This window comes from Echeneis naucrates, chromosome 3 (assembly GCF_900963305.1).
Source record: "Echeneis naucrates chromosome 3, fEcheNa1.1, whole genome shotgun sequence".
Lineage (NCBI taxonomy): Eukaryota > Metazoa > Chordata > Actinopteri > Carangiformes > Echeneidae > Echeneis > Echeneis naucrates.
This window is the reverse complement of record NC_042513.1, coordinates 11,728,033-11,741,822: the sequence shown is the minus strand read 5'-3', so window position 1 is coordinate 11,741,822 and position 13,790 is coordinate 11,728,033. Positions and strand designations below refer to the sequence as shown.

Here is a 13,790-nt window from a genome sequence, read left to right as displayed (position 1 = left end):
AAACGGCGCTGCTAACCACTTCCGGGAGTTTATATTATCAATGATTTTGCGACTTGTGTACGATTAAAACACTGCTCTGGTGTTTGTCTTTTGTTGTTGTGGAAGATGTCGTACAACTACGTGGTAACAGCCCAGAAGCCGACGGCAGTGAACGCCTGTATCACCGGTAAATGTGTTTGTTTTTTGTTGTTTTGCTGCTGTGCACGTATGAAACATTTGCACACCTGCGTGCTAGCTGAGCTCCCGCGCTACGGCCAAAGTTCCCCACACGGGCCTGTAGCTGATGCTAGCTTTTGTTTTATCCAGTCAAATGTTTGTTTGCTACGTTAGCTACTGTGTTTTCTGCACTTAAGTGATCGCACATACAAGAATCCCGCCTGTTTATGTGTTGGACCTTTGGCTATCACATCTCTTGGATATAACGTTGGCTGTTGTCGTCTTTAATCTGGCCATTACACATAATAATGCATTTCTTCTTGTTGACCACAATGATCGGACACCAGTCACTCACTCAATCCAGACTGTGTGATCCATCCAGACAGGACGGATCAGGCAGTTTTTGCTTTTCTGACAAAATGCATTGATGAGAAAATTCGTGTCGCCGTTTTATCCATAGTACAATGCCCCGCTAAACACAGCACAGTTAACTTAATTTGGCCAATCAGCTTGTCAAATTAATCAAAACATTTATAACCTATTACTGTGGTCATATACAACATTAAGGAAGTTTTATGACACTTTATACTTACTGGATAACGCGTGTACCGTTTACTTGACAACGTTTTCATACAGTTTAGGTTACTATTACGTTATAAATCAAGATCTATCATAAGTCCTTTTACAAAAGGAAGCCTTTAAAAGAAGAGGAAAGAAAGGCTTATAAAATGGATTCTTAATTTTTAAGTGCTATAGTAGATGCTGCAGTTATTAGTGTATTGATTAATCCGTTAACAGGAAATTTATTGGAAAGCTTTGGAGATGTAGAATTTAATCAGAGAAAATGCACATTCAGATATGAGCTGAATCGCACTGTTTATTAACCTACTATTTGCTTTCTTATTTAAATGTTTCAAGTAGATGGAAGCCTTGAAATTGATGTCTTGATTAATCTACTTGCTGTTTTTAGTGTGATTTTTCTGAACTTATTTAGTTGTATTGGAATTGAACCTGTTTTGTTGAAATATGTGTATATGTTATGTATATGTTGTATATGTTGAAATATTTCACTTATTTATCCCAAAATTATATGTGTATGTTTTCGTTTCATATTTTTATAATTACATTGAATATAACATACGTCACTGTTTGGACTCGGTTTGTATTTGACTGTAGCAAATTGAGGTGTTAAAACCTGTACAATGGTAAATGTTGTTGCAATCATCACAGTATCGTTTAATAGTACCAATGAGGGTGAATATTTGTGAATATTTCTGTCATATTTTCACCCTGCTCCCAGCTGAACATAAATTATAATGGAAATATCCATGTGTGAACAGGTCACTTCACCTCCGCGGAAGACCTCAATCTACTTATAGCCAAAAACACACGCTTGGAGATCTATGTGGTCACAGCGGAGGGGCTGAGGCCCGTTAAAGAAGTTGGCATGTATGGGAAGATAGCGGTCATGGAACTCTTTCGGCCCAAGGTAGGCACTGTTTGAGAGTACAGCTGATAACAAATTAATGTTTTTAAAACGGGCTAGTCGGTTAGCTGCTGGAACACCAGACTGAAGGTAGTTTTTATTTTATTTATTTTGTTCTTTTCATCTGCAAATATATATTTTAGGAAGGGGTATTTGGCAATGATCTTAGCTAGCAGCTGAGCAGTTTTTTTTCTTTGTCATATTGAAGTGTCATTCACATAAGGGAAATTTTATATATTTGAAAATAAGTTGGTTATTTCAAAGATGGTGTGGCATTGAGCTGAAACAATTGATTCTATTTGTTTACTGTTTGACAGAAAATGATTTGGTACCATGTTTGAAATTGATTGCATCTATTCTATGTCATACTGACTGTTGGCCAATCAAAAGTACCTCTGTGATATTTTGAGAGGGTTTGGTTCCCCAGCCTGGGGCCGGGTTTCCTCTGGGTACTCCAGTTTCCTCCCACCATCCAAAGACATTATGTTTGGGTTGATTGATGACTCAAAATTTTTCCGTAGGTAGGAGTGTGAGTGTGAGTGGTTGTTTGTCTCTGTCTGTCTCTGTGTGTTGGCCCTGTGATGGACTGGTGACCTGTCCAGGGTGTACAACGCCCCCCTTGCCCAATGTGAGCTGGGATTTACTCCAGCAGCCCCCGCAACCTGGAAACGGATTAGCGATAGAAGATGAATGAATGAATGATTCATTGATTTAAAATGAATAATCAATAATAGAAATGGTAGCTGCATCCCAGGACACACAAATTCTGTTTACCCTCAAAGGTACATTTGGTACATAGTGTGTGGTTACCTTCATTTTGCACATAAAAGAAAAAAAAATTATGACATCCCAGATGTTATGTGTTATGTGATAGCAATCCTATATTGTAGTTGGCTTTAGGCTGCCTAGTGGATTCACACAATGTTAAAACCTGTCTCTACTTCTTAGGAAGCTGGCAGTTCATCAGGTGTCTAATCAGCCCTGTTGCTACAACCTGTTGTACTGAACCATGTTAATGAAATTAAAATTAGGTCTCTACATGCGTTGCGTTTGATGACTTTGGTCTCTTCTCATTTGCTCAGGGTGAGAGCAAAGACTTGCTGTTCATTCTCACGTCTAAGTACAATGCCTGCATCTTAGAATACAAACAGAATGGGGAGAGCATTGATATCATCACCCGTGCTCACGGCAATGTCCAGGTGGGTGACACAACAAAATGAAAATTGTAATTTCCTGGAATGTCTTTCATTAACCTTAATTAACAGTTCACTATTGGACTTCCTATTATAAACTTACGATACATCTGTCCTTTTAATTGAAAATAACTTGCATGCTCTTTTAAGATAGATTATATCAGTGGAATTATTAGGTCTCTTTTCAAAGTGTAAAAGCTAAAAAGGTATATAAGCTGTACTGCATGAACAGTAGTCTGTGAACCCACCAAATATGATTTTTGTCTGATGTTGAGTTTACCACAGGTTGGCCTTTAAAATTTCCTTACCAAATGGTTGGGTTTTTTTTTTTTTTTTTTTTTTTCCTTCCCAGGATCGTATTGGACGTCCATCAGAGACGGGTATAATCGGAATAGTAGACCCAGAATGCCGCATGATTGGCCTGCGGCTGTATGATGGGTTGTTCAAAGTGATCCCATTGGACCGGGATAACCGTGAGCTCAAGGCCTTCAACATCAGACTGGAGGAGCTGCAAGTCATTGACGTTCACTTCCTTTATGGCTGCCAGGCCCCAACCGTGTGCTTCATCTACCAGGTACTCTGGGAGTAGTATTAGTTTTACCTGACAGCAGTTTAAGGGTGTGTAATGATGATGAGAGTGATTCAATTTCTTTGTATTCTAGGATCCCCAAGGACGTCATGTGAAGACCTATGAGGTTTCTCTCAGGGAGAAGGAGTTCAACAAGGGCCCCTGGAAACAGGAGAATGTGGAGGCTGAGGCTTCAATGGTTATCCCAGGTAATAAGGGTTTGTACCGAATAAAAAGAATCAATAGAGAGAATAAAACACAAACAATGATTGGTTGGTGTTGTTTTTATTTTTTTTTGTGTTACCTGGATTTTAGTAGCAAGTTATTATTATTATTATTTTTTTTAATTGAGATTGTCATTTTCATCTCTGAATTCTCTCTATTATTGAAGTATTTAACAGACAAAAGGGTCCCTGAGTGGAGACAATTAATGATAAAATGGAAAGCATTGAAGTGATTGTTAAACTGACTAATATAATGAAATATTAATCGTTATAGCTGTAGTTAAATCTGGTGTGTACCTGTTTGGAATGTAGAAATAGTTTGGGTCAGAAATTATGTAGATGTGACGTTGATCCCTCATCTTTATGTGCTTGTATTTTAGTGCCAGAGCCATTTGGTGGAGCTATAATCATAGGACAAGAGTCCATAACCTATCACAACGGAGACAAATACTTGGCCATTGCTCCTCCCACAATAAAGGTAAAGACATCAAATAATGGACATTGGTGCTCTCTTAGAGTCTAAATACAAAGTATATTCTTTATAAATCCCTTTAAATGTTAGTCAGCAGTTGGAAGGGAGGCTATTTAACTGTGTCCTTACAGACATAATAGAGTTTAACATGAGAGCAGATCTTTTCCAAAGGGTGTGTATCAGAAAGCTTGTTCTTAGTGCCATCGCACCTTAGCAGATATGAACACTACAGTACACAGGCCACTGAAAATAATGTGAGGTTATGATGTAAATTCACCAGCAAAATTGTTTTATTCTATTTATTTCTATGATGTCAGTTTTCAGGGATTCATCACAATAGTCTGAGCTTTACAGATAAGTCTTTGATATATAATGAACTAAATCACAGTGATGGCAGTGAAGCTAACATTAGAATCTGTATTATGTGAACATGATAATGATTCAAGGGACTCTGGGGTGTAGGTGTTTGTTTATGTACTCATTTTTTAATTTATTATAAATTAATTTATATATTTATATTTTGTTACATTTATTATCTGGCTGATGTTGGAATAGGTTTTAAAGGCACATTTATAACTGCCAAGATAATCACGCTCTCCTCTGCTTTTAGTGTTATCAAGAGTAAGTTGAAGTCTTTACTGCTGTGCAGATTTAACAAAGCTCAAGGCCCAAAGGAGTTCTTCAACTACATTCTGCTGCTATAATTAGCAGATATTCTCTCATTGTCTCTTTGCTCTTTTGTACCATGGCCTCATACACTTTGGAAGGAACAAATCAAATTGTTTAAATGTTATTTAAATCTACACTGCTTCGTTTTGTCTGAACAAAAACAAAAAAAAAAACAAACAAACCCAAACAAACAGGTACTCAATAAACAAACAAAAAAAAAAGACATTGTCAGTATGAGAGACAATTGCAATTATTTAATTGCAAAGTTAATAAATCTCAGCAACAATGTATTTAGAAACCTCTTCTCGAACACATTCAATGTAAATTCAATGTAAATTCTAAGACAGAGTATATAACAGCTACAGACAAATAATAATGCTATCATTTTCAATGAAATAAACTTTCACATGCTTATGACTGATCAAACTGTAAATTTGATCATGGGCCTCCTGGGGCAAGATAGTGAACTCAAAATGCCCTGTGATTGCTTCTCAGTCAGTGTATATGTGCTTGTGAATGGTAAACATCAGTTGTATGAATGTAGCTGACATTCAAGACACTTGGAGCTGTCATTTAGACTATAAAAGACCAACACAAGGACTCCTTGTACCTTAGGGATCCAGCTCACACTTGCATGTTCTTTATCGTTACAAAATTTTTTTTTTCCTCCACTTAAACAAACAAACAAACACAAAATCACTTTGTGCTCAAATTTGAACCTTTACTAACAATTCCATGTCTGCAGAATCAGCACAAGGTTGTTGTGTAGACAGTGGGCAAAATATAAAAAATGTCTTCTCTAAGAGCGTATTGAGTGGGTGATTTTAATGAAGTGGTTATTGGCCTAAAGTTATTATTTATTCCAGTTATCTTAAGTTATCCCGGTGTGTATTTGTACACTATGCCACGCTGCCTTCAGGACAGTCATAGCGCATCAATAAATGGTGCATTAGAAGATAAATATATCAAGGTATGTTTATGTATTAGCTGCCCAACACCAATCAAACAGTGTATGGGGGAAATGTGCTTTGGTTTAAAATATTGATTATGCTTGATGAATATTGATACCAAATCTTACCAACCATATTAGTCAGTGAGCCCATTTCTGGGACCTGCAGATAGGAGAGTTATGCACCCTGAATGACAAGCTCAGAAAAGCATTTGAAAAACAAGGTCATGGAAGTTGTGGGGTTTGGCCCGCTCTGACGGCTGCCTGATATTGTGGTTCTGATTAATATAAATGTAACAAATGTGAAGCCTCAAATACTGCTAAGCCTTCTGTTATCTCCTCATGGGCTTCTGCTCATATCAATGTCCTTTGTCTTTAAAAACTCCAAACAGTCTGCATGCTTGCAAAACTCGCAATTGTCTTCCAAGCTGTTATGTCTCTGTTACAACTGCGTTTCCATAAGAGTGCTTGCCAACACTGCTCAACAGATGTCTGAAGGAAAAGGTAGTTGGGGCCTCTGTTACGTGACTAATGAAACCATCCTCTATAAATGAAGCTGAAAAGTTTACTTTGGATTTTCTGTCGCACCAAATGTTACATTAGTATTCAACTGAAACACACACTCTTTTCAGCAATGTCAAGAAAACACAGATGCATGTGCTTTGATGTATAACAACATTTTTGTCAGCTAATTAATTAATTGTCACTCTCAAGCACAGAAATGAAACAGACATATGAGATACTAAAGGTTCTGCCAGTGTGGAATGTATCTGAGGTCGGGTAATACATTTTTGTAAACCAGTCTGTGGCGGGCCAGCAGACTGATTTCACTTGTAGACGAGAGGAAGCTAATTACTTAACATCCAGTTGAAAGGATTACAAGAATTTTGTGACGCTGTGAAAGTAAAAAGCGGATCCACAGTTCAACAAAAAAATGTAAGCAACACGACAGGCAGGAGGATTGTGAAAATTAGTTTTATATAGGTTCAATCAAGTGAGAAATTGACTCAGCTTGTACAGTAGACAATGACAATAACAATGTCTTACTTTGAAGAAAAATAGAACCGGCTCAGTCACACTATGTGATTTTATTTATTTATTTATTTATGCCAATTCCAATCATGACTACCTTTCTAACAAGTTGGGGGGGGGTTATCTTTTGCTGACAGAGAAGAGGGGAGACTTTGGCTTCCCACATGTTTTGGTGCAGTCTTCATTGCCTAAAGCCCAAGTGCCAACCAGCTGAGTGAGCCTCAACATGCAATGGGAATTTTAGTAAAGGGAAAAGTATTAAAAACGTGTGCTTTAAAGCACCTTGCCATGAGATACAGTAGTTTGAATTCCTGGCATTTCCTAGCTTCAGTCTGAGTTTTGTGAAATTACAGCAGTGGTGAATGAAAACACCACAACAGACTGACATCATAGAATTTGCAGGTACAGCTGATGTAAAGTGGCCAAGTCAGTGTTATTTGGTGTTGGCGTTGGTATATCAGCATCACTGCATTTCTCAGCTATAAAATTGAATAATTCACAAAATAGATATGTTAGGTATGTAATCTAAAAACCATGTTGCTGTTGCATTTAATTGTATTTAATTCTACATATATATTGGTCCAAAATATTTAATTAGCAGATTTAATGGATGCCTTTTTATGGAGTTATAAAAAAAAAAAGGCAGTGTCTGCCAGTGTATCTTTTTTTTTTTAAATAGAAAACATAATTATCAGCTTCCGAAATCTACAGGCTTTAACCATTACATTCAACATGTTTATGGCACCCTTCTCTTTGTGTGTTCAGCTTCATATTCATTTTTTGTAGAGTAAATCTCTTTCTGACAGGTTGGCATACTGACTTCATTAATTCAAGTGTCTGTTGTCAGGCAAAATTTGAAGAGTGTAGTTTGAAGTTGTGCCGTGGGAAGAACTTCTCAGGATTTATTTCCATAATGAAAGATAATAAAGCTGACATACTGGAGACAGCTCTTTTTCAGTCTGTACTTAGACTTTCTTGGTACAAGTATAATTCGCTAGCTTTTTATTTATTTGTATATGTTCCTCTCTCAATTGCAGCAAAGTACCATCGTATGTCACAACCGGGTGGACCCCAATGGCTCACGCTACCTGCTGGGGGACATGGAGGGACGCCTGTTCATGCTGCTCTTGGAGAAGGAGGAGCTCATGGATGGCACAGTGGCACTCAAAGACCTACACGTTGAGCTGCTTGGAGAGGTCCTTTTATTTATCTATTTGTATTTTTTTTTGCACAGAGCTTTCTATAAACTTTGGCTACTGGCCAAAAAAAGCCCATTACTCACTGAAGTTCAGCTATATACTCGAACAGTTCTCACTATAAATGGCAATTCACTGGGTATATATGTTTTACAACTACTGCTGCAATGCAAATATGATGAGAGCGGATTAGATAGGTAAATACACAAAGCACTGCACTGATTCAGTCGACAGGTTGTCCTCGGTAGGTAGGCTACTTTAAGGAGTGCTAAAACATTAATGGTTTTAATGAAACAAATGGAGGAATTCACTTTATTTACTTTGCACTTTTTACAAAAGACCCATCTCCAAGCACATACTAAAATCAGGCATTGATGTCCAAGTATAAGGACTATGTGAAATGAGGAAATTGATGTATCTTTTCCTCAAATTCATAGCGCAATTTTACTTTTTGAGGCATCCTAAAGCATTAGTTTGCGTTATCATTTCACAGCAAGAAGTGACAAGGTTCAATTCCCTTCCTGTGTCGCGTTTGTGTGTTCTGCCTGTGCCTGTGTTAATTGGTGACTAAAATTGCTCGTAGGGGCTGAGTTTGATTGCTGGTTTGATGGCTGTCTCGTTATACCGCGCCCAATAAGAACTAATCCTTCTAATTGCAATAATTTCATCCATCTTAATAATTAGGCAAAAAACATAGAATGGTTAAGATCAGTGTATGTGATGGAATAGTGGCAATAAAATGTCATATAGCAGCACACACACAGTAGAAGTTATCTCAGACTCAGACTTTTAAATAGAGACGGGTCTAGACTGTGGTCCCTGCAATATTGTAAAGCTGGTTCATATCTTTGGGGAGAGCCTACTTCACTTTATCTCTGTCTGTCTTCACTCTGTTTATCCACTCGCCTGTCTTCCTCCATTTCTTCAGTTACTCTCTACCAGGCTCAACCACCTTTTATGTTGCACGTTGATTTTCCTCCTGCCTCCTGTTGCCTTTTACCCTGAACACCCATTTTGTTCCCATTGACTTTTTAATGGTTCATAGAACTGACAGAAACTAATTGATAAGTTTGTACTTGTGCAGAGAATAAGAAAAATCTTTCTGTTGCGTGCTTGCCAGGGCGTCACTTATCGCCTTCAAGTTGATTTAGATAATGACAGTGCATCAATTCTGTGCTTGAAGCAAATTCTCACATTAAAGGCAGATAGCTTTGGGCTTGTGGCACTTTTCTCTAATGATTTGCCATTGAGTTTAGAAAGGTAAAATGCTTTCTTACTTAGCAGAGTGATGCTGAGGCAAGAGACAATCAAGTAGACTCGCTCTGTAAACCCAGAGGCGGATTGCTTTTCAAGTCACTTCAGATTTTATATTTGGGATGTCTGTGCTCAGTCAACAAAAACTCTACATTAAAGTGTTTCACAGCAAAATGTTGTGTAAATTATACTTTAGATTGAGATCATATTGAGACAGTGATGATGGGCATTCCTTTGTGTCAAATAGAGTCATGTCCGTTTTCACATCACCTAATCTATAGCAAAGTAAATGCTTTTTTGTCAGTCTGCTCCCATATTAGTCCCCAACATTAATATCATTATTATGATGACTTCATTTATGCTTCAGCATAGCAGCACAGAGTTGTTCTGATTGACCTTTCTGTTGTTGCTGTCACTTGCCCAAGTTGGGCTTCAAATAAAAATTATGTATATTATCAAGTAATTAACCTTTTTTTTTTTTTTTTAGTTAATATTTTTTGTGTTAAAGGTAAAAAATAAAACAGTTCCCCTATGAAATGGCCAGAGCTAGAAGTGATGGCACATAATTGCTAAATTAGTTAGGTAAAAAAATTTAAAACAAAACTAACATGAAATTCTGGTTTTTAATGTATATTAAAAACGTAAAATGTATATTAAAAACTGCTAGCATTTGCAGAGAGTTTGGATGGATTCAAAAGTTTGCGTTGTAAATTCTGATTTAATAGGAATGGGATGTTAGAGTGGACCAAAAAGATGCATCTTTGCATTAATATTTTTTTGGGCAAATTATTAATATTCAAACATTATATTTCATATTTTTTTGCTGGTCCTGCTTCTTCAATGTGGTTATTTGCTGCTTATATCAACTGTCAATTGGACAAAAATAGCTATTTGAAGGCGTTTCCTTGGGCTCTGTGAGTTTTGATGCCTTATTTGCAGTTGCAGCTGTACTGTTGGACATGGCGTGACACTAAATTTCTTTTATCTGTCTCCACTGACAGACATCCATCGCTGAGTGTTTGACATACTTGGACAATGGAGTGGTTTTTGTTGGCTCCAGACTGGGTGACTCTCAGTTAGTGAAGGTAAGCAGTAAGAGAACATATTTTTACAGTTATTGAAGTCCAAGAAGTCGGGCCAGCTTTGAATTTATGTCGGCAAAATTTCTCAGACTTTGGCAGATAAAGAAAACTAATGAGGTGTTGATTGATGAAGACTTTCACAGCTTATCTAATATTCTTTTTTACATTTATTTGAAACTTTTTTGTTTCCCTTTAACATGTTCAGAAATTAAATGTGAAGAAGTAAATTAGCATTTGGGCTTTGGGCTAGATTATTCCTTCATTTATAGGTGGTAACACTAACATTAGATTTTTGACATCCTATGCTTTATAATCTTTAACTTCCGAAAAAAATATGATGTGTGTGATTGTGCTGTCTCCTTGTTTCCTCGGTAGCTCAACGTGGACAGCAACGACCAAGGATCATATGTGGCAGTGATGGAGACGTTCACTAATCTGGGGCCTATTGTGGATATGTGTGTAGTAGACCTGGAAAGACAAGGCCAGGGTCAGGTAAAAAAAAAAAAAAAAAAACAAGCTATAGAATCCTTTGTCTGTGAAACTACACTTCAATATCATCGTTGCATTCTCAGAGTGAATCATTGAATCATTCAGATATGATTCAAGCTTTCTTGGGGCATTCAGAAGCAGATGTAGACATAGCACAGTGATTACCGAAAAAGGTCTTAACAGTTGCTGGATTCCCATAGTAGCTGATGGTGAGTCTCCATCTGTTTTCCTCTTTATTATTTTCTTTTTCAAGGCCTTCAGGGTACCCTGGCTTATACCAGCATTGCAACTAGATTCTTCAGTCGTGGTAACTCAGTTTTTGTCAGCAAAATTAAGCATACAACATGGTTCGACACAAACCTGCTGCTGGCTTCAATAGCTGGGGACAACATTTTCAGGAGATTCTTGTTGACATAAATTACACAGCATCCTGTGCCTTTTTTTTTTTTCCCCCAAACACAGTCTTTTGTGTTACATTGCAAAGAGGCAGCCATTGCCTTTAATAAAATTTACACCCATTTAAAGTGACAGTGAAGACCTCCTCTTCATTGTTGTCTGGTTGTATCCTACCAATCCATCATTAGCTTGTTTATATTATATTATATATAATCGTATTAAATTAATCATACTATTTTTTTTTTCTTCTGATGATTATGTTATCCAACCCCTATTGAATATTAAAATGCAATAGGGGAACATGACTTCATGTTATCCAGTACACAGGAGCTTTTCCTTATAATATTAAAATATTGTATAAAAAAAAAAAACCCGCAACCAACTGCTCACCAAGTCAGGCTGTTTCCAGCTAATTTTTGTGCACAATGTTGCAGAAACAGCTTAGTTTGACTGAAATAATTGTTTGATGAAAATATTTGTCCTCGTTTGTGAGGAATCACTGAAGCAGGGGGAGACGAAACAGTGAAGTATGGAGGGATGCAGTACAGAAGGTTTTGTTGGAATGGTTTGAGACCAGGCCTCAGGGTACTTGATTTGGTTCCAGAGTCAGCAGTCAGCTGGAGCACTGAGCCAGACTGTGTGAAGACCAGATCACAGTCACCCACTGACTATATTTTGTAAATCCAGTCACAATTTTTTTTTATTTGCCATTTGCTGAGAAATTCACATGAGCATTTGACCTGGTTAACTGATGCAGATAAGTTCCAAGACAGTTAATACAGTAAATGACTGATGCACAGGCTACAGGAGAAAATATAAATCACAGAAAATGCTTTGCAGCAAAATTGATGGGAAAATAATTCTCTTCACAATTGCGAGACTGCAGTCATGCTGGAGGTTATCACTCCCATCATTAACAAATACATAATATGTGCAGATTATCAGGACTCAGTCAGTCCTAACTCTCCTAACCATAGAGAGTGTGAGGGCATTTGAGAACATTGGGGAAATTAAGTGGTTTGCCAGGTGGAGTACAGTGGATATTCAGTGGATATTTCCATTGGGGTTAAGGTGCTGGTGGGCAGCATAGTGGTTAGCGCTATTGCCCCAAAGCAAGAAGGTCATGGGTTCAGTTCCAGCGCCTGGAACTTTCTGTGTTTTTACATGTTCTCCCTGTGCATGTGTGGGTTTTTTCTGGGTACTCCGATTTCCTTCCACCGTCCAAAGACACATATGTTTAGGTTAATTGGTGACTCTAAATTGTCCGTAGGTAAGTGTGAGTGTGTGTGGTTGTTGGTCTCTGTATGCTTTGTGATGGACTGGTGACCTGTCCCGGGTGTCCCCCACCGTCACCATGTGAGCCAATACCATGTGAGCCAATACCATGTGAGCTGGTATTGGCTCCAGCACACCCACAATCTGGAAACGGATATATGCGGCAGAAGATGAGCGAGTGAAGGTGCTGGTTGGCAGGTTGTAGGAGCTTAGACTATTATGGGCTCTGGTATAAATCCTGTTAGTGTACCATGACTGGTTGACTGAAACGCATTCTGCTGCTCTTCAACCAGGCTCTACAGACACAGAGAGTAATTTACCCTCAGGGTGTTGGATTTTAAGTCTTCCCTGAAGACTTCTGCTCCTCAGATTGCATACTATTGCCACCACCATCTGCTGAGAAGAAAATACACACAGTGGCAACTTACAAATAGTCCCTTTAATGCCTTACTGTTTAGCTGTGTTGCAGAGTTCATATCACAGTCCATAGTGTGTGTAGAATGTGCAATGTGTTATTATGGTGTTAAATGGTTAGTTAAAATACAAAATAAATTTATATAAACCTAGAGATACCCTTTGAAAACAGCAGCAACAAGCAATGCTAAGAAGGTGTAACCCCTAAGAATAAAATGTTTGAGAAAAAGGATACAGCCCATGACACCCTGAAAAAAAGAAGGAAAAAAATGCACCTCCATATCTGTCTTTGTCTTTTTTACTTCAAGCTGGTGACATGCTCAGGTGCGTTCAAGGAGGGCTCTCTTCGGATTATCCGCAACGGCATTGGGATTCATGAACATGCCAGCATTGACCTACCAGGAATCAAAGGTTTGTGTATTCACTGTGCGCCTTTTCTGCCGCCTCTTTCTCAAGTCTCGACTACATCTTGAGAGACTTGAGAGCAGAACTATTTCAGCCTGAATATCTATTTTGTTTGCCTGGCCAACAATCCAGCTGTTGCTCGTCCAAATCCAGCATGAGCATGTGATCATAGGCAGATGGCCCAGGTATTGTAGGTCTCAACTTGTGACTTTTAGAGGAATAGGTTCAATTGCCAAAGTAAAGTTTGGAAAGATTTGTTTTCATTTAGTAAACCTAAAGAGTATTGGAAATTCCATCATTTTTTAATGGCTGATAGCGCTTAATCCTATAATATTGGTCTCCTCTCCCTGGACCGTTTTGCCACACAATGCCAAACACAAGCCATTTGAGTTCGTCTTGTGCTTGTAAGGCTTCAGTTGTTTATTGACCGGCTTGGCTCTAAATGTCTCAGCTGCTGCCCCCTCTCCTGGTCTCTTGATGAAAAGCAATTACTCACTTAGTTGGTCAACTAAAATCAATGGCTCTTTCGG

General features: G+C 38.0%; 1 protein-coding gene across 1 annotated transcript in view; it reads left to right on the top strand.

Moving 5' to 3' along the window:
* Positions 1–10: 10 nt before the first annotated feature.
* ddb1 (damage-specific DNA binding protein 1) overlaps positions 11–13,790 on the top strand; it is a 40,805-nt gene continuing 27,025 nt past the window's right edge. Inside the window, exons 1-10 of the mRNA XM_029498194.1 lie at positions 11–166; positions 1,497–1,645; positions 2,725–2,841; positions 3,188–3,409; positions 3,498–3,612; positions 4,008–4,105; positions 7,787–7,945; positions 10,201–10,284; positions 10,657–10,773; positions 13,164–13,266. Coding sequence (XP_029354054.1) covers positions 106–166; positions 1,497–1,645; positions 2,725–2,841; positions 3,188–3,409; positions 3,498–3,612; positions 4,008–4,105; positions 7,787–7,945; positions 10,201–10,284; positions 10,657–10,773; positions 13,164–13,266 — 1,225 coding nt within the window. The 5' untranslated portion in view covers positions 11–105. The remainder of the gene's footprint in view (positions 167–1,496; positions 1,646–2,724; positions 2,842–3,187; positions 3,410–3,497; positions 3,613–4,007; positions 4,106–7,786; positions 7,946–10,200; positions 10,285–10,656; positions 10,774–13,163; positions 13,267–13,790) is intronic.